Raw genomic sequence first — 19,882 nt, 5'->3', positions numbered from 1 at the left:
TATTGTTGTTGTTACTGATGTTGTCGTTGTTGGATAGGACAGAGAGAAATGGAGAGAGGAGGGGAAGACAGAGAGGGTTATGCTGGGGCTCATGTGGAGTGGCTCCAACGGGGGGTGGGGGGAGTGGTAAGCCTCCGACCCTCCCTCACCAGCTCTAGTGGCTATGTGAATTCAGAGAGAGGCGTCGGGAACATTCTGGTACGAACATTCGTTAATTTGGAGAAGGATATAGGCTCTTATACTGAGTTAAACAAAGAACATTTTTCACATATGTCAGAAATTACAGGTTTCTTAAAGGTCAGCTTGCCCCTATGGTAGGGGGCTGGTATGACAAGAATTGATGAGATACATAAAGGTTAAGACAATTAGTTGCCATGATGCAGGCAAGTTAATTACCCAAAAGTATTTGAGAGAAGCATAGGGGTTAAACCAGTAAGGTGAGGTAGAGAAGAAGAAAAACAAAACTTGGTGTAAATCACAGATATCAAAGGACACAAGGAAATAGAATATGGGGTCTTACTGCAAGGTGTTGGCGAGGTGTATGATAGAGTGTGTTCTCCTTTATGATCAAAAGGTGAAGTGGATGTGTGAACTTTGAGTGAACCCTAAAGCAGGCAGCCATTTGGTCTGCTGCTAGCAGGGGAAACTAAGTGTGAGAGGCTTGTAGGCTTTCTGTGAGCTTGAGAGACTAACAAGGAGAAACTGAGTCTGGGAGACTTTTCCCTCTTGGCTCATCTCTGTAAGGAGACAGGCTAACAAGTGGGTTGTCTTTCCAGACCTCCATCCAAGGATGGGAGAGCTCCCCTAAGTTCTACCAAGCTTTCACATAGTTCCACAGGGTTAGAGAAAGATAGACACCTGCAGACCTGCTTCACCGCCTATGAAGTGACTCCCCTACAGATGGGGAGCCAGAGGTTCAAACCGGGATCCTTCTGCCAGTCCTTTCGCTTTGTGCCACCTGTGCTTAATCCACTGTGCTACCACCCAACTCCCTCAATTTCTTTTTCTAACAAAAAAAGATAATATTAACATTTTCACATAAGACCATTATATAAGCATTAAACTGACAATAATGTTTACTTACAGGGGAAAAACAAGAAAAAGAAGTTGTTCTGGCCATAGCAATATGCTATTTGTACATCTCACCACATTATTTATCTGTGGTTTCTCAATAATCTTCTGAAGTAAAAAGATTAATTCCAGAAAGGAACATTGATTTAGCAAATGAGAAAATCGAGGTGTGCAAGTGTAAAGTGAATCATGCAGCTGTATGGTGGCAGGATAGTACCAGAATTCCATGCTCTAAACTCTTCAGCCAGTCCTTTCTCCCTTGAATCATGTGACCACCATGAGAAATGTAATACATAAACCTGATGCTAAGATTTAGTTTGACTTCATGACTTTCTTCATACATTTGTGCTCTACATTCACCTTTTAGTGAAAACTGCAACATGGAAAAAAGAAGTCATACTGCGTAAGTTTGTAGGGCAAGAAAGATCAGTTGACAGTGCAGAAATCACATGAAGAGAAATTAATCACCTTCTAAAGTTATAATGAGTCTTAAACCGAAAACTCAAAGTGAGACCTGTGCTAATAGCAGGGTGCTGAACTGTGTTATCAGTGGTGGTCTTTTATCTCTTACAGCATGCTGTTGTAAAGATTGTGAGAGAAAAGTACTTGAAGACAACATCATTTGAGAGTCAGGAGGAACTACAGGCCTTTATTAGTGAACTGTATGTGTTCCTAGTGGATCAGATGCATGTGGCCTTAAACCAGGTAAATATTCAAGGACTAAGAGCCCTTCTTCATTTATGTAAAACATAAGAGTCTTTTCTAAATGACTTCTTCTCCCTTCCATTCTTCTTTCCTTCCTCCCTTCCTTCCTTCCTTTATAATTAAAGAACATGTATTTCTAGTTGTGGTTACTTTCTAAGAGAAATGACATTTTATTTTTCTTCCAGAGTTTTTCACTCTAGGTTTTCAGGCCCTGCATGATTGCACCATTCCAGAGGTGCCTGCCTCTCTCTCTCTCTCTCTCTCTCTCTCTCTCTTTCTCTCTCTAAATAGTTGCATTGGAAGTTGGGGGAAAAAATGACTTTGTTCTAATAGAACAGAAATTTTGATGGTGAGAGCACTGATTGTACACAGACATACATAGGTCTGAAACTATGTTCCTAAAAAATTTTAACATTGTAAACCAATATTTTTTATAGGAACTCTTTTTTTATTTATTAGTGATTTAATATTGATTTACAGAATTACATGTCAGCACCGTTCCCACCACCAGAGTTCTGAATCCCAAGTTCCTCCATTGCAAGCCACCGTGGTTATCCCAGATACAGATTAACTGTTATCTCTACAACTATCTTTCTAGATTTGTACATAATTGCCCCCTTTTTCTTTCAGGTCCAATACTCTCTTCCCCTCCAAGCCACACATAACCCTATTACTACATCCAAATATCTCTTCCCTTGCATCCTTTCTCTGGGTGCTAATGGAGTGGAGTTGAGAGCCCTCTTATCCTCTTCCATCACTTCTCCCCCACTGGAAGTATGGATCAAAGTTGTTTTTGAGGTGCAGAAGGTAGGAGGTCTGGCTTCTGTAATTGCTTCTCCGCTGGACATGAGTGTTGACAGGTCAATCCATACCCCTAGCCCATACCCTTAGCCTGTTTTTTTTTTTAATTTTTTAATATTTATTTATTCCCTTTTGTTGCCCTTGTTGTTTTTTACTGTTGTAGTTATTATTGATGTCGTTGTTGGATAAGACAGAGAGAAATGGAAAGAGGAGGGAAAGACAGAGAGGGGAGAGAGAAAGATAGACACCTATAGACCTGCTTCACCGCTTGTGAAGCAACTCCCCTGCAGGTGGGAAGCTGGGGGCTCGAATCAGGATCCTTACGCCAGTCCCTGCACTTTGCACCACATGCACTTAACCCGCTGCACTACCACCCGGTTCCCACCCTAGCCTGTTTCTATCTTTCCCTAGTGGAGTAGGGCTCTGGTGAGGTGAGGTTCCAGGACACACTGGTGAGCCATCTGTCCAGAGAAGTCAAGGTAGAATCATGGCAGTGTCTGTAACTTGGTGTCTAGAAGGTGGCAGGACATAAAGTGAGACAAAATGGTTAATGAATAGGAACCAAAAAGTAGGAACAGAGCAGATGAGATTAGGGATCTTAGGGTGGAAGAAAGCTCAGAAGTCCATTTTAGGCATGTTTCTAGGGGCCCACAACTAGTTTGATAGTTAGGGTGACATTGGAAAAAAAGCATTGTCTAAGAAAATGATGTCAGAGTAAAGGGCTAGAAAGTTGGATTAGGGCAGAGAGTAGCTCCCGTTCTTGAAAATATTTTGTGGATAGAATTAGCTAACCTCCATCCACCTGACCCAGAGCCCATATAAATATATTTATATTTAGCACGGGAACCTGTGTAACCTCTGAGTCCCTATTGGTCTGAGCTCACAGCTCAGGGTCACAGCGGGGAACAGTGCAGGCTGCACTCATTTCAGGACCAGTCTTCCTTGAGTGACAGGGCAGGATACCCCAGAATCCCTTCAGAGACTGGGGAGTCCCTACCATTGCTGCTGTACGGTGAGGGCAAGGTCCTGGGAGAGCCCACAAAAGGGCTTGTAATAGTGTTCCTGATGGAAGTGACCAGTGGCAGTGCAGAGAGGGATCCACTAGAAGTCTAGGCCCATCATATTTGTGTGGGAATCCAAGGATTCCCTGACTAGGGCCCCAGATGGTGAAGTGATGTGATATTATTAAGTGAGCTTGTCTCTTGCCCTTCTCCAACTTCCGTAGTCCTCTCTTTATCTGATAACCTTGGACTTTCTTCCAGTTGTTTAAGCATTAAGTGTCATTTGTGCAGCCCAACCAGAATTAGTTTTTTGGGATCAGTCTTCTTTGGGCCTTTCTGTTAGATCACTAAGCTAATTTGGTCTAAGTCTAATCGATCAGAGAATTTATGATGCCTTCTTTAGGGACTACAACTAGGACTCCGAGTTTATTAGGTCTAAGTCTATATTCAGTAATCATCAGGGACTATTGAATACTATTACTTTAAGTCGTATAATTGCCCCTAGCTTATGGCTACATGTACACCTGTACCTGATACCCTAAATGCTACCCCACACCTAGTTATCTGTAACTTTGTTAGATGGTGTGCCGTCTAAAGTGGATGTAGGTAGTCCCGTGCATTAGGAAAGATCTCACCAGGTTTGAAGAGTTGTGAGGCTGATATCTCAGGCTCCATATCTCTGGTTGTAGCCCACCATAAGAATTCAGTACCGGCGTAGTGTGGGAAAGCAGTGCTAGGAGCAATTTGGTTGAGGTCACCATAGTTGGTATAACTGTAAGGAATCAGAGAGAAGAGATAACGAGAAGTATGGGCATAGTTTTAGAGGATCCAGGACTAGAAGAAATGACGATCTTAAAGTGAATGCAAGGGGTTTCCTATATTCTTAGAAAGAGCTTAAAATAGGATTAATTATTATTAAAAGCAGGTTAGTTGGGTTTTTTTTTTAATATTAATCCAAGGGTTAACATCTATAGTAATATACTAAATTTTACTTTGCTTTGTGCCCTTTAGTGGTATCTGAACATCTTCATATATTAGATACTGACAGGGCCAAATGGTCTTGATCTACTTGTTCTTAAACCAATATTAAATCAGTAAATAATTATGGAAAAAATAATAATGTGGGGCCAGGTGGTGGTGCACCTGGTTGAGCACACATGTTACAATGTGCAGGGACCTAAGTTTGAGCCCCCAGTCCCCACCTGTAGGGGGAAAGCTTCACAAGTGGTGAAGTAGTGCTGCAGTTGTCTTTCTGTCTCTCTATCACCCCCTACATTTTCAATTTCTGACTGTCTTACCCAACAAATAAATAAAGATAAAAATTAAAAATGTTTTCAAAAATAATAATAATAATGCATTAGTGAAATCTCACAGTTGTTTTACTCTTATACAATTCTTTATGTATATTTGCTTTGTTTTGGCTGCCTAACATCTTGATGTTAACAAGACCATGTCAGACGATATCCAAGATGCCGTTTCAACCATTTATACAAGTAGTGAACAGCTTCGATTCTTTGCGTTTGAAGCAGAAGTCAACGAGAACTTTGATATGGCCAGAATGTATTATGAAGAGGTAACTAAACATCTGATCAGTGGTTGTTACTATATTTGTAGAATCTCATTGTGATATAAAGTAGTTTCTGATTGGTTTAAAACCATCCTGATAACAGCAGCAAATGCTGGAGAGATTGTGAAGTCAAAGGAACCCTCCTGCACTGCTGGTGGGAATGTAAATTGGTCCAACCTCTGTGGGGAACAATCTGGAAAACTCTCACAAGGCTAGAAATGGCCCTACCTTATGATCCTGCAATTCCCCTCCTGGAGATATATCCTAAGGAACCCAACACACCCATCCAAAAAGATCTGTGTAAACATATGTTCTTAGCAGCACAGTTTGTAATAGCCAAAACCTGGAAGCAACCCAGGTGTCCAACAACAGATGAGTGGCTGAGCAAGTTGTGGTCTATATACACAATGGAATTCTACTCAGCTATAAAAAAAATGGTGACTTCACTGTTTTCAGCCGATCTTGGATGGACCTTGAAAAATTCATGTTAAGTGAAATAAGTCAGAAACAGAAGGATGAATATGGGATGATCTCACTCTCAGGCAGAAGTTGAAAAACAAGATCAGAAGAGAAAACACAAGTAGAACCTCAACTAGAATTGGCGTATCGCACCAAAGTAAAAGACTCAGGGGTGTTTGGAGGGGGAGAATATGGTCCAAGAAAGATGACAGAGGACCTAGTGGGGGTTGTATTGTTATATGGAAAACTGGCAAATGTTATGCATATACAAACTATTGTATTTACTGTTGAATGTAAAACATTAATTCCCCAATAAAGAAATTTTAAAAAACCATCCTGATTAGTAAAAGGGTAAATAGACACAGATCAATAAAATAGGCTTTAAAAATTGGTCCACACAGATGAGAAAGAGAGAGAATGCATGCACATTCGTTACGGCTTTGCACCTGTAAAATACCACCTCTCCTAGCAGACTCTTTTTAAAAAAAATTCTAGATAGAGACACACAGAGAAAAATAGAGTGAGAATGAAAGATTGACCTGCCAACACCTATGTCCAGCAGAGAAAAAATTACAAAAGCCAGCCCTCCCACCTTCTGCACCCCATAAAGAATTTTGGTTCAAACTCCCAGAAGGATAAAGAATAGTGAACCTCCCAATAGAGGGGATGGGACACAGAACTCTGGTGGTGGGAACTGTATGGAATTGTACCCCCCTTATGCTACAATCTTGTTAATCATTATTAAACCACTACTAAGAAATTAGAAAGAAAAAAAGCAAACAAAGCTAGAAGAAGGAGGAGAAGAAGAAGAGGGAGAAGGAGAAGAAGATGATGATGAAGGAGAAGAAGAAAAGATACCAAAGCACTTCTCTGCTGCTCTTGAAGCTTTCCCTGATGCCATGGATGGAGCTTCCATGTGGTGACAAGGGCTTGAACCTAGGTCCTCACACACAGTAGAGTGTGCACTCTATTTGGTGAGCTGCTTCCCAATCCAGAATACTAAACTTTTGACAAAGTATAAAATAAATTCAACAGAGAAAGTACAGTCTTTTTCAATAAATTGTGCCAGAATATTGGTTGTCCAGATTTTAAAAATGAGCCTTGATCTAAGCCCCAACCAGAAGTGAACCATGAACTTGTGTTGACATCTAGTAGTCTATAGTAATATTAGTTTTATTTCACTATTTTTCCACATTTTCTAAGAAACTTTGAACAAAAGTGAATATTTAATGGTGTCCTATCCATATAGTCTACTGACTATTCAACAATAAAAGAAATAAAATAGCAATACATACAGCTTGAATTATAATTCAAAGGAACTATACTGAGCAAAAGAAATGCGTCAAAAGCATAGCGGGTTAAGTGCACGTGGCATGGGTCCAGCGTAAGGATCCCGGTTCGAGTCCCTGGCTCCCCACCTGTAAGGTAGTCCCTTCACAGGCGGTGAAGCAGGTCTGCAGGTGTCTATCTTTCTCTCTCCCTCTCTGTCTTCCCCTCCTCTCTCCATTTCTCTCTGTCCTGTACAATGATGATGACATCAATAACAACAACAAGAATAACTAAAATGGGCTGGGTGGTGGGGCACCTGGTTAAGCACATACATCACAGTGCACAAGGACCAGGGTTCGAGCCCCCAGTACCCACCTGCAGGGGGAAAGCTTTGCAAGTGGTGAAGCAGGGCTGCAGGTGTGTCTGTTTCTCTCCCTCTCTATAGCCCCCTTCCCTATTGATTTCTTGCTTTCTCTATCCAATAAGTATTTTTTTAAGTTTTTTTTTTTAAAAAAAGAATAACTAAATCAACAATGAAAAACAAGGGCAACAAAAGGGAAAATAAATATATAATTTTTTTTAAAACACAAATCAAGGCAGTCGGGTGGTAGCACAGCGGGTTAAGCGCACGCGATGCAAAGCACAAGGACCTGCTTAAGGATCCCGGTTAGAGCCCCCAGCTCCCCATCTGCAGGGGAGTTGCTTTACAAGTGGTGAAGCAGGTCTGCAGATGTCTGTCTTTCCTCCTCTCTGTCTTCTACTCCTCTCTCCATTTCTCTCTGTCCTATCCAACAACATCAACAACAATAATAACTACAACAATAAAACAACAAGAGCAACAAAAGGGAATAAATAAATATTTTTAAAAGTTTAAAAAAAAAAGAAATCAAAACAAAAGAAAAAAAGCCAAAACAAATCTTTCAGAAGATTACATAGCATGTGGTTCTATTTATGTTGCATTTTAAAAAGACAGAACTATGACTAAAAGGTTGAGTTTCAACATCTATGAAAGGGGACAGAGATGACTATAAAAGAAAGGACTAGCTTTTTTAAAATAAGTTTTTTAGGGCAGGAAAAATAGATAATCATTATGCAGAGACTGTCATGCCTGAGACTCTGAAGACCTAGGTTCGGTCCCCCACACCACCATAAGCCAAAGATCAGTAATGCTCTGAAAATTTTTTTTAAAAAGTCAGCAGATAAGCAATTACTCCCATCTTCTGCATTCCAAAAAGAATTTTGGTCCATACCCTCAGAGGAGGAGAAATGTTAGGGGAAGATAACTAGAGGGCCCTGAACTCCAACTCCATCAGGACCCAGAGAGAGAAGAGGTGGGGGGAAAGAAAGGACATTCGGAAGTAGTAATAGGTATATGTGTGAATTAGGAAGAGAAGGTAGGACCATAGAAAAAAATAAGCAAATATATAAATATAGACAGCTAGTTATAAAAATAGTATTCAGCCCATACCTGTGACCTTGGGAAAACTACTTCAGTTTCCAATGGAGGGAATGTGGGGACACAGAACTCTGGTGATAGGAACGATGTGGAATTATAACCCTGTTATCTTATATTTTGTAAATCATTAACAGTTTTTCTAAAAATTGAAAAAAGTAAGAAGCTTTTTGAAGTGGTGTAATTTGTTTTGTGGTGATGGTAATGTGAAACTTGTATTACAATTCACAGAATTTTAACTGTATAATTTTACTGTGTAATTTTACTGTAAATAATTTTTCCCACTTTATTCAGCAGGACAGAGAGAAATTGATGGGGGAGGGCTATAGAGAGGGAGAGAGAAAGACACCTGCAGACCTGTTTCAACGCTTGTGAATCAACCAATCAACCCCTGCAGTTGGGGAGCAGCAGGCTGTAAGTGGAATCCTTGCAAATAGCACTCTGTGCGCCTGACTGCGTGAGCCACACTGCCTGGCCTCTGTAAATGATGTTTAAAGTAAAGTAAAAAGTCTACTCAGCCATCTAGGAAACATTTACTGAGTCTTTACAATATGTTACGAACGACTGTCAAGTTTTCTAGTTCTGCTTGCTGCCTTCGTGCATCATGGACTGAAAAAACACACATGAAGTATGGTATAAAACTTCATATATGTTTTGGTTCTACATATAACTGCTATGGACAAGGTTTGGAAATCATTTCATGCATCATGAGATGAACCTTCCAAATATTTATCATGGTAAAAATACATACAGTGTAATGTCTGCTACACTAACCATTGTTAAGTGCAGTTTAGAGGTACTCAACTCAGCACATTCCTATTGTAAACACCACCACCACCATTCCTGTTTTTGTCATTATCTTTATTTATTGGTTAGAGACAGCCAGAAATCGAGAAGGGGAGAAGTGGAAAGGGAGAGAGACAAGGGAGACACCTGTGGTAGTGCTTAACCACTCATAAATTGTCCCCCCTGCAGGTGTGGATGGGGGGGATGCTCACACCTGGGTCCTTACACATTGCAGCATGTGTGCTCAACCAGATGCACTGCCACCGCCCCTCCCACCATTCATCTCTGTCATTCTATTTTCCTTGTAAAATTGGAAATATATGTATATTTTATAGATATATTAGTATATTAAGCAATACCTCTCCATTTATTTTCCTTCCCTCACTGATAACCCTTGACAACCTCCATTCTAATTTCTTTTTTTATTTCTTTATTTGGGGAATTAATGTTTTACGTTCAACAGTAAATACAATAGTTTGTACATGCATAACATTTGCCAGTTTTCCATATAACAATACAACCCACCCTAGGTCCTCTGTCATCCTTCTTGGACCTGTATTCTCCCCCTCCAAACACCCCTGAGTCTTTTACTTTGGTGTAATATGCCAATTCCAGTTGAGGTTCTACTTGTGTTTTCTCTTCTGATCTTGTTTTTCAACTTCTGCCTGAGAGTGAGATCATCCCATATTCATCCTTCTGTTTCTGACTTATTTCACTTAACATGAATTTTTCAAGGTCCATCCAAGATCGGCTGAAAACGGTGAAGTAGCCATTTTTTATAGCTGAGTAGTATTCCATTGTGTATATATACCATGACTTGCTCAGCCACTCATCTGTTGTTGGACACCTGGGTTGCTTCCAGGTTTTGGCTATTATAAATTGTTCTGCCAAGAACATATGTTTACACAGATCTTTTTGGATGGGTGTGTTGGGTTCCTTAGGATATATCCCCAGGAGAGGAATTGCAGGATAATAGGGTAGGTCCATTTCTAGCCTTGTGAGAGTTCTCCAGACTGTTCCCCACAGAGGCTGGACCAATTTACATTCCCACCAGCAGTGCAGGAGGGTTCCTTTGACCCACAACCTCTCCAGCATTTGCTGCTGTTACCTTTTCTGATGTATAACATTCTCACAGGAGTGAAGTGGTATCTCACTATTGTCTTTATTTGAATATCTCTGAAAAGCAAAGACTTGGAGCATTTTTTCATGTCTTTCTTGGCCTTTTGGATCTCTTCTGTGGTGAATATTCTGTCCATGTCATCTCCCCATTTTTGGATGTGGTTATTTGTTTTCTTGTTGTTGAGTTTGGCAAGTTCATTATTTATTTTGGTTATTAGCTTCTTGTCTGATGTATGGCATCTTCTCCCATTCTGTGAGGGGTTTCTTGGTTTGGGTAGTGGTTTCTTTTGCTGTGCAGAAGCTTTTTAATTTGATGTAGTCCCATAGGTTTATGCTTGTCTTAGTTTTCTTTGTAATTAGATTCATTTCATTGAAGATGTCTTTAAAATTTATGCGGAAAAGAGTTCTGACAATATTTTCCTCTAAGTATCTGATAGTTTGTGGTCTAACATCCAAGTCCTTGATCCACTTGGAATTTACTTTTGTATTTGGTGAAATACAGTGGTTCAGTTTCATTCTTCTGCATGTTTCAACCCATTTTTTCCAACACCATTGGTTGAAGAGACTCTGCTTTTCTCTTTTAATAGTCTGAGCACCTTTGTCAAAGATTAGATGTCCATAGGTGTGGGGGCTTACTTCTGCGCTGTCAGTTCTGTTCCACTGGTCAGTGTGTCTATTCATGTTCCAGTACCAAGCAGTTTTGATGATAATGGCCCTATAATACAATTTGAGATCTGGGAATGTCATGCCTCCAGTTCTGTTCTTTCTTCTCAAGATTGTTTTGGCAATTCTAGGTCTTTTCTGGTTCCAGATAAACATTTGTAGCATTTATTCTATTCTCCTAAAATATGTGCTTGGGATCTTGATGGGGATGGCATTAAATTTGTAGATGGCTCTGGGTAGTATATTCATTTTGATGATATTGATTCTTCCAACACATGAATATAGAATATCTTTCCACTTCTTTGTGTCTTTTTCAATTTCCTTGAGTAGTGACCCATAGTTTTTAGTATACAAGTCTTTCACTTCTTTGGTTAGGTTAATTCCTAGATATCTTATTGTTTTTCTTGCTATAGTAAAAGGAATTGATTTGTGGATTACAACTTCTTCTAACTTAGTGTTTGCATAGAGGAATGCCACTGACTTTTGAATGTTAATTTTGTAGCCTGACACCTTACTGTATTGCCTGATGATTTCCAAAAGCTTCTTGCTGGATTCCTTAGGTTTTTCTACGTATACTGTCATGTCATCTACAAATAAGGAGAGTTTGACTTCTTCTGTCCCAATCTGTATGCCTTTAATTCCTTGCTCCTGCCTGATTGCTATGGCAATAAATTCCAACACTATGTTGAATAACAATAGTGATAGTGGGCAACCCTTTCTAGTACCTGATCTGAGAGGAAATGCTTCCAGTTTTTCACCATTAAGTATCATGTTGGCTGTAGGTTTGCTATATATAGATTCCACTACCTTCACTATCACTTTTCCATCTATTCCTACTTTTTGTAGTGCTTTGATCATAAAGGGATGTTGTATTTTGTCAAAGTCTTTCTCTGCATCTATTGATAAGACCATGTGGTTTTTGGTCTTGCTTTTATTAATGTGGTGGATCACATTGATTGATTTATGTATATTAAACCAGCCTTACATATCTGGAATAAACCCCACTTGGTCATGATGAACAATCTTTTTAATATACTGCTGTATCCAGTTGGCTAGAATTGTGTTCAATTTCTTAGCATCTATGTTCATCAGAGGTATTGGTCTGTAGTTTTCTTTTTTGGTTGTGTCCCTGTCTACTTTTGGTATCAAGGAGATGTTGTCTTCATAGAAGCTGGCAGGGAGTATTCCAGTGTCTTCAATCTTCTGGAAGACTTTTAAAAGGAGAGGTATTAGTTCTTCTTTGAAGGTTTTGTAGAATTCATTTGTAAAACCATCTGGTCCAGGACTTTTATTTTTGGGAAGGTTTTTGATAACTGTTTCAATTTCATTAGCTGTGATGGGCCTGTTCATGTTATCTAGTTCCTCTTTACTTAATTTTGAAAGTTCATAGGTATCTAGGAAATTTTCCACTTCTTCCAGGTTCTCTAAATTGGTGGCATATAGTTGTTCATAGAAGCCTCACATGATATGTTGAATTTCTGCGGTGTCTGTTGTGATATCTCCTCTTTCATTTAGTATCCAATTTATTTGGGTCTTCTCCCTTTTTTGTTTTGTGAGTCTGGCTAATGGTTTGTTGTTTTGTTCCCTCTTTCAAAGAACCAACATTTACCTTTTTTTGTTCATCTTTTGTATGGTTTTCTTATTTTCAATGTTATTTATTTCTGCCCTAACTTTAGTGATTTCTGTCCTTCTGGTTGCTTTAGGGTTCCTTTGTTCTTATTCTTCTAGGTCTTTAAGGTGTGCAATCAGGCTGTTTATTTGTGCTTTTTCTTGTTTCCTAATGTGTGCTTGTATAGCTATGAACTTACCTCTCTGTACTGCCTTACCTGTGTCCCAAATATTTTGATAGCTTGTATCTTCATTTTTATTGAACTTTTGAAACATTTTTTTTCCTTTATTTCCTCTTTGACCCAGTGGTTGTTAAGTATTGTACTATTGAGCTTCCATATTTTAGAACTATTACTAATCTTTTGTTGATTGTTAAGTGTTAGTTTAATTCCACTGTAGTCTGAGAAGATTCTTGGCATGATTTCAATGCTCTTGAATTTGCTGATGCTGTCTTTGTGGCCTAACATATGGTCTGTCCTTGAGAATGACCCATGTGGACTTGAGTAGAATGTGTATTCCAGTTTCTTGGGGTGAAAGACTCTGAAAATGTCCAATAGTTCTAGTATATCTATCTCCTCATTTTGGTCCCTTATGTCTCTGTTGATTTTCTGCCTAGATGATCTGTCAAGTTGAGAGAGTGGGGTGTTGAAGTCCCCTACTATGACTGTGTTGCTATTAATATATTGCTGTAGCTCTTTCAGTAGAAGTTTGATGTATTTAAATGGCTTCTCATTGGGTGCGTAGATGTTAATAATTGTTAAGTTCTCTTGGTTTACTGATCCTCTGAGTATTAAGTAGTGTCCATCCCTATCTTATTTAATTTTATTTATTTTAAAGTCTATCATATCAGATATGAGAATAGCTGTTCCTGCCATTTTTTTGTGGGCCATTGGCCTGTATGATAGTTTTCCATCCTTTCACTTTGAGTTCGTGTTTGTCTTGTTGAGTTAGGTGGGTTTCCTGTAGACAGCATATTGTTGGGTTGTGTTTTCTGATCCATCTTCCTACTCTGTGCCTTTTCAGTAGGTGAATTCAGGCCACTGACATTTATTGATATCAAAGATTGAAGATATTTTAACACCATTCTTAGAGATTTTTAGAGTGTTCTGATCTATGACATATTTATGGTGGTCTGACTGTTTATTGGAGAACTTTCAGAACTTCTTCAGGGCAGGCTTGGTGATAGTTGATTCTTTCAACTGTTGCTTGTCTGAGAAGGTTTTTATGCCTCCATCTAGTCTGAATGACAGTCTAGCAGGATACAGTATTCTTGGTTGAAAGCCTTTCTCATTGAGCACTCGATAGATATCTTGTCATTCTCTTTTGGCTGGTAGTGTTTGTATGGAGAAGTCTGCTGCTAATCTTACGGGTTTTCCTCTGTAGGTGACTCTTGCAGCCTTCAGGATCCTTTTTTATCCTATTCCTTTCTATTCTAAATAGGATGTGTCTTGTCTTTAAGTCTGGGTTAATTATGTTTGAGACCCTCTGGGCTTCTTGAATCTTTATGTCTTTTATGTTGTCTAGATTAGAGAAGTTCTCAGCTATTATGTCCTGAAGAATGCTTTCTTCCTCTGTTAAGCCAATAATGTGTATATTATTTCTTTTGAAGTCATCCCGTAGGTCTCTATTGTTATTTTCAGTATCTCTTAATCTCTTTTTGAGATCTCTCACTTATTTTTTATTTGTCTATTTCATCCTCAATCTTGCTAATTCTGTCTTCAAATTCATTTATTCTATTCTCTCTCCCCTCTACTTTTTTCTGGATTTCATCTATTTTGTTACCCTATTCTGATACTGCTTTAGCTTGTTGAGCTAGTTGTGTTCTTAGCTCAGCTATTTCAGCTTCCAGCTCTCTAATAACCTTGAGATAATTAGTGTTTTCTTCCAGAGTTTCATTTTTTATTTCTGCATTTCTGATGATAATTCTTTCAAACTTTTTACTCACTCCTGTGATTATTTCCTTAACTAGTGTTTGGATGTTGACCACATTATTTTGTGCTTCAACCTTTGGGGGTTTCTAGCTGGACTCTTGTCCCGGTTCATTTATCCAATATTTCTTCTTGTTGGTTTAACCATTTTATTTATATAGTATGTTATGAGTTCCCTCTCTTAGTACTTTTCAAATTACTGATCACTCTTGCCTGGATTGACTTGTGTCTAAGTAAGGTAATTAAAGGGTTCACAGTTGTGGAAATTGACAGTTGTTTCAATATTATTTTAATCCCTGATTTGGAGCTCAGTGGCTTAAAAGCCTCTTTTGTTCTTTTTCTTCCCTGTAGGATATGAGAGCCTGAGGGCATTTAAACTATAAGTAGGCTTCTTAGCTTAATCACTGACTCATGACCATGAGATAATCACTGACTCATGACCATGAGATAAGGCAGGGTGGGGGAGAGATAATCCAGTGGTTATGCAAAGAGACTCTTACAGCCCCACTGCTAGGCCACTAAGATATAGATCTTCTCCTGAGTTTCCTGGTTAGTTCTCTGTCCCCTGGTGTCAGCACAGGGCCTCCCGCCCCCCAACTCCCGATTCTAAGGGCAGTAGCAATGGAGACTCACAGTTTTATTTGGTGAGTCTTAGGGGAGTCCTCTCCTACCTTCAGCTGTCTTTTTGTTGGTGAAACAGACTGGAGGTGGTGTCTGAACTGGTAAACTGCTGTACTGTTACCAACCACTTAATCTCTCCCTAGGCTTCTCTCTGTCCATGAGCCACATGTGTCTGCACTCACTGGTGACTTGGTAGGTTCCTGAAGTCATTCTAGTCCTGTCTTGTTTCGGTCCCAGGTGGTCTCTCCATTCTAATTTCTATGTCTGTGAATCTGACAAAAATAATTACCTCATATACACTAAGGGATAAAGTATTTGTCAGTTTGTGAGATGATCTATTTAACTCAGCATATATCCTCAAGGTTTATCTATGTTACAGTATGTCAGACTGAATCATTTTCTATGAAATATGTATTGTACATATATAACATGATACAGCATACATATATCAAAACATGTATCATGTCTTGCTGATGAACAATTGGCTTTGCTACTATTCTTTTTTTAGTTATTATCAATAATGCTGCTAAGAACAAAGATAAATAGATCATTGACACTCTGCTTTTGTTTCTTGTATATGTGTACACACAGGTAGATTTGCCATATCATATGTGATATAGCAAATTATCAAATATGATAATTCTATTTTTAATTTTTTAAGGAATCACCTTCCTTTTTTCCATAATTGCCCTGTCATCTTACATTTCCACTGTGTAAAACAGTTCTGACTTTTCACAGCCTCATCCACAACTGTTATTTTCTGTTTTGTTGATAATGACTATTCTTTTTTTAAAATTTTTTTAAGTATTTATTTATTTTCCCTTTTGTTGCCCTTTTTTTAATTGTTGTAGTTATTATTGTTGTCATTGATGCCGTCCTTGTTAGATAGGACAGAGAGAGATGTAGAGAGGAGGGGAAGACAGAGAGGGGGAGAGAAAGATAGACACCAATAGACCTGCTTCACCACCTGTGAAACAATTCCCCTACAGGTGGGGAGCTGGGGCTCAAACCGGGATCCTTATGCTAGTCCTTGTGCTTTGCGCCATGTGCGTTTAACCCGCTGTGCTACCACCTGACTCCCGATAATGACTATTCTAAGGTGTTATTTCATTGTGGTTTTCACTTACTTTTCCTGATGATTAGTGATGCTAAGCATCTCTTCCTATGTTTATCAGTCATTTATGTATCCTCTTTAGAGAAATATATATTAAAGCCCTTGGCCTATTTTTATTTTTGAATCAGGTTGTCTGAATTTTTGTTATTGAGTTTCAGCTGATTTTATATTTCTACATAACTTCTTCACAAATATATGATTTGAAAATAATCTCCCCCCATCCTATAATATATAAGGAGATATATCCTTTTTACTCTTTTGATAGTTTCTTTTAATGTAGCAATCTATTTTTTTCCTTTCTGTTTTATTGGATAGAACATAGAGAAATTGAGAGAGTAGGCAGAGATAAAGAGGAGAAGGGGGTGGGGGTAGATAACATAATGGTTATGCAAAGAGACTTTGAAGCCTGAGGCTCCACTGTCTCAGATTCAATCCCTCGAACCACCATAAACCAGAACTGAGGAGTGCTCTGGTAAAAGAGAGAGAGAGAGAGAGGGAGAGGAGGGAATTAGACACCTATAGACATGCTTCACTACTGGTGAAGCATACCCCCTACAGGTGGAGAGTGGGCTTGAACCCAGGTCCTTGCCCATAGTAATATGTGCACTTAACCAGGTGTGCCACTGCCTGGCCCCCAATATTTTTATTTTCATATAGTCAAAATGTGCTTTCCTTTAGGTAGTTTCTCTTAGAATGTTTTGTAGTTTTCACTCATTATAAAATTTTTATAGATTTTGTAGATAATCTTATATTTACTATCCCAAAACAATGACAGAAATAACTATATGTGAATCCTTAGAATGAGTTATCAAGTGAATCTTTAGTCTTAGGTTCCCAAATAATTTGATGAGCTTATCAGGAACATTGACATCATGATTACTAGAGGATTCAATTTTCAAATTGTTTCAACAAATGCTTATTAATAATATATTATTCCAGAGTGTAGATAGCATAATGGTTATGCAAATAGACTTTCGTGCATGAGGCTCCAAAGTCCCAGATTTAATCCCCTGCATCACCATAAACCAAAGATGAACAATGTTCTGGTAAGAAAAATAAAATAAAAATAAAAGCATCCCTACCTGCAAGGGGGTCACTTCACAAGCGGTGAAGCAGGTTTGCAGGTGTCTGTCTCTATCCCTCTCTGTCTTTCCCTCCTCTCTTGATTTCTCTCTGTCCTATCCAACAACAATGATAGCAATAACAACAGTAAAAATGAAAATGATAAACAACAAGGGGGGGAATGCCCTCTATGAGCAGTGGATTCGTAGTGCAGTCACCAAGCCCCAGCAATAACCCTGTAGGCAAAAGAAAATAAATAACTAAAAATAAAATAAAATAAAATAGAATAAATTACCCGTTAAATAGCTAGTTTTAAATCTCAACACTCTGTTTGGGCAGGAGTAGATAGCATAATGGTTATGCAAAGAAACCTTCATGCCTGAGGTTCTAAAGTCCCAGGTTCAATCCCCTGCACTACCATAAGCCAGAACTGAACAGTGCTCTGGTAAATAATTAATTAATTAGTGAATTAATTAATTTACTATTAGCCATAGTAGTAACTTTGCTAGGCATTCAGAGCTCAGTGGTACCAATAGGAGGAGGAGGAGGAGTTGAAGAAGTCTGAGTTTCTGTTTTCATGCTTGTAATATTTATGGAGTACTTATTGTGCTATATGTCACATGCATAAAAAATGAGATATTATTGCAATAACCTTGGTCCTCCTAATGTGTCTCTATATTAGAGGCTGGTCCGTGAGCCCCAGAACCTAGAACACTGGCTGGATTATGGTGCCTTCTGCCTCCTAACTGAAGACAATATCAAAGCACAGGAATGTTTTCAGAAAGCCCTTTCCCTCAACCAAAATCATATTCACAGGTATGGGTGAGGGGAAATGAGGAGTGAGTCAGAGCAGAGAAGCTCATTTTTATTTTTATTTTTTGCTTTAATTTAATTTAATTTATTTATTTAAAAAAGGAGACATTAACAAAACCATAGGATAAGAAAGGTACAACTCCAAACAATGCCCACCACCAGATCTCCATATCCCATCCCCTCCCCTGATAGCTTTCCTATTCTTTATCCCTCTGGGAGTATGGACCCAGGGTCATTGTGGGATGCAGAAGGTGGAAGGTCTGGCTTCTGTAATTGCTTCCCCGCTGAACATGGGCATTGACAGGTCGATCCATACTCCCAGCCTGCCTCTCTCTTCGCCTAGTAGGGTGGGGCTCTGGGGAATTGGAGCTCCAGGGCGCATTGGTGGGGTTGTCTGTCCAGGGAAGTCTGGTTGGCATCATGCTAGTATCTGGAACCTGGTGGCTGAAAAGAGAGTTAACATACATAGCCAAACAAATTGTTGACCAATCATGGACCTAAAGGCTGGAATAGTGCAGATGAAGAGTTGGGGGGTTCCTCCATTTTTGTAGATAGCTAGTAGGCATATTTTAGTTATATTCCAAAGGGCCTATAACTATACTAGTTTTTTTTTTTCTCTGAGCCTGAAATCTGATATGCAGATGGATCCAAATTATTGTCTGGGGAGATGATGTCATGGCTGGAAAAGGGACAGAAAGCTAGATCAGGGAAAAGAATAGCTCCCTAATATGGGAAAGGGGTATAAATATTGTTGACTGTAAACCCCATCGATTTGATGTGATCTGGGGCCCATATTCAGCTTAGGAGCCTATGTGACCTCTGCATCCCTGTAGATCTGAGCTCACATTCTGTGGTCATAAGTAGGAACATTTCAAGGTGCCTCAATTTCAGGAGCCATCTTCCTCAGGTGTAGCATTGAGTATGTTGTCCATCCTCCCTTTGAAGGATGGAAGGAACATTCTCTACCATTGTTGATCCAGGTTGAGGGCAAGATCCTATGGGAGCCCACAAAGCGGTCTATTTTGTTGTTCCTGATAGAGATGACCAGTAACAAGTCAAGAGGGATTTATTTGAGGTCTAGGCCCATCATGTCTGTTCAGGAATCTCAGGACTCTCTGAATAACCAGAGCACTGACCATCTCTGGTTTACGGTGGTGCAGGGGGTGGGGGGATTGAACCTGGGACTTCAGAGCCTCAGGCATGAGAATCTCTTTGCACAACCATTATGCTATCTACCCCCACCCTGAGAAGCTCCTTTTGAAATTGTCTTGTTATCACAACTGTGACATGGGATTATGTTACTAATTATGTGTTATGGGATTATGTTACTAATCATGTGTTTTCTCTTGCTAGCTTGTTGCTTTGTGGTGTCCTGGCTGTCCTGATGGAGAATTATGAACAAGCAGAAATTTTCTTTGAGGATGCTACCTGCTTAGAACCAACTAATGTTGTAGCCTGGACTTTACTTGGTATGGCATTTTCCTATGATCTGTATGTGTCTTCTTCTATTTTAAAAGTCTGTCTTGCAGCTGAGTGGCAGTGCACCTGCTGAGCACACACATTACATACAGTGCACAAGGACCTGGGCTCAAGGCCCCAGTCCCCACCTGCTGGGGGAAACTTCACACATGGTGAAGTAATCTCTCTATCTATCTCTTTCTCTCTCTACCTTCCTCTCTACCCTCTTTCCCACTTCCCCATCTCAATTTCTCTCTGTTTCTATCCAAAATAAATAAATAAAGGTAAAACTCTAAAAAAGAAAAAAAGACTCTTCCAGGGACTGGGCAGTGAGTCAAGTTTAGCAAACACGTTGTCATGTACAAGGATCCAAGTTTGAGCCCC

The 19,882-nt window shown here is 39.3% G+C and overlaps 1 protein-coding gene across 7 annotated transcripts in view; it reads left to right on the top strand.

The window, feature by feature from the left end:
* Positions 1 to 19,882, top strand: part of CFAP70 (cilia and flagella associated protein 70) — a 95,382-nt gene that overhangs the window by 54,915 nt on the left and 20,585 nt on the right. For all 7 annotated transcript variants that reach the window (XM_060204593.1, XM_060204790.1, XM_060204650.1 and 4 more), the window contains 4 exons: positions 1,645 to 1,776; positions 5,026 to 5,151; positions 17,910 to 18,043; positions 19,394 to 19,509. In XM_060204593.1, coding sequence (XP_060060576.1) covers positions 1,645 to 1,776; positions 5,026 to 5,151; positions 17,910 to 18,043; positions 19,394 to 19,509 — 508 coding nt within the window. The remainder of the gene's footprint in view (positions 1 to 1,644; positions 1,777 to 5,025; positions 5,152 to 17,909; positions 18,044 to 19,393; positions 19,510 to 19,882) is intronic.

This window comes from Erinaceus europaeus, chromosome 1, assembly GCF_950295315.1.
Source record: "Erinaceus europaeus chromosome 1, mEriEur2.1, whole genome shotgun sequence".
In the NCBI taxonomy this organism is placed as follows: Eukaryota; Metazoa; Chordata; class Mammalia; order Eulipotyphla; family Erinaceidae; genus Erinaceus; species Erinaceus europaeus.
This window is presented reverse-complemented; position numbering and strand designations above follow the sequence as displayed.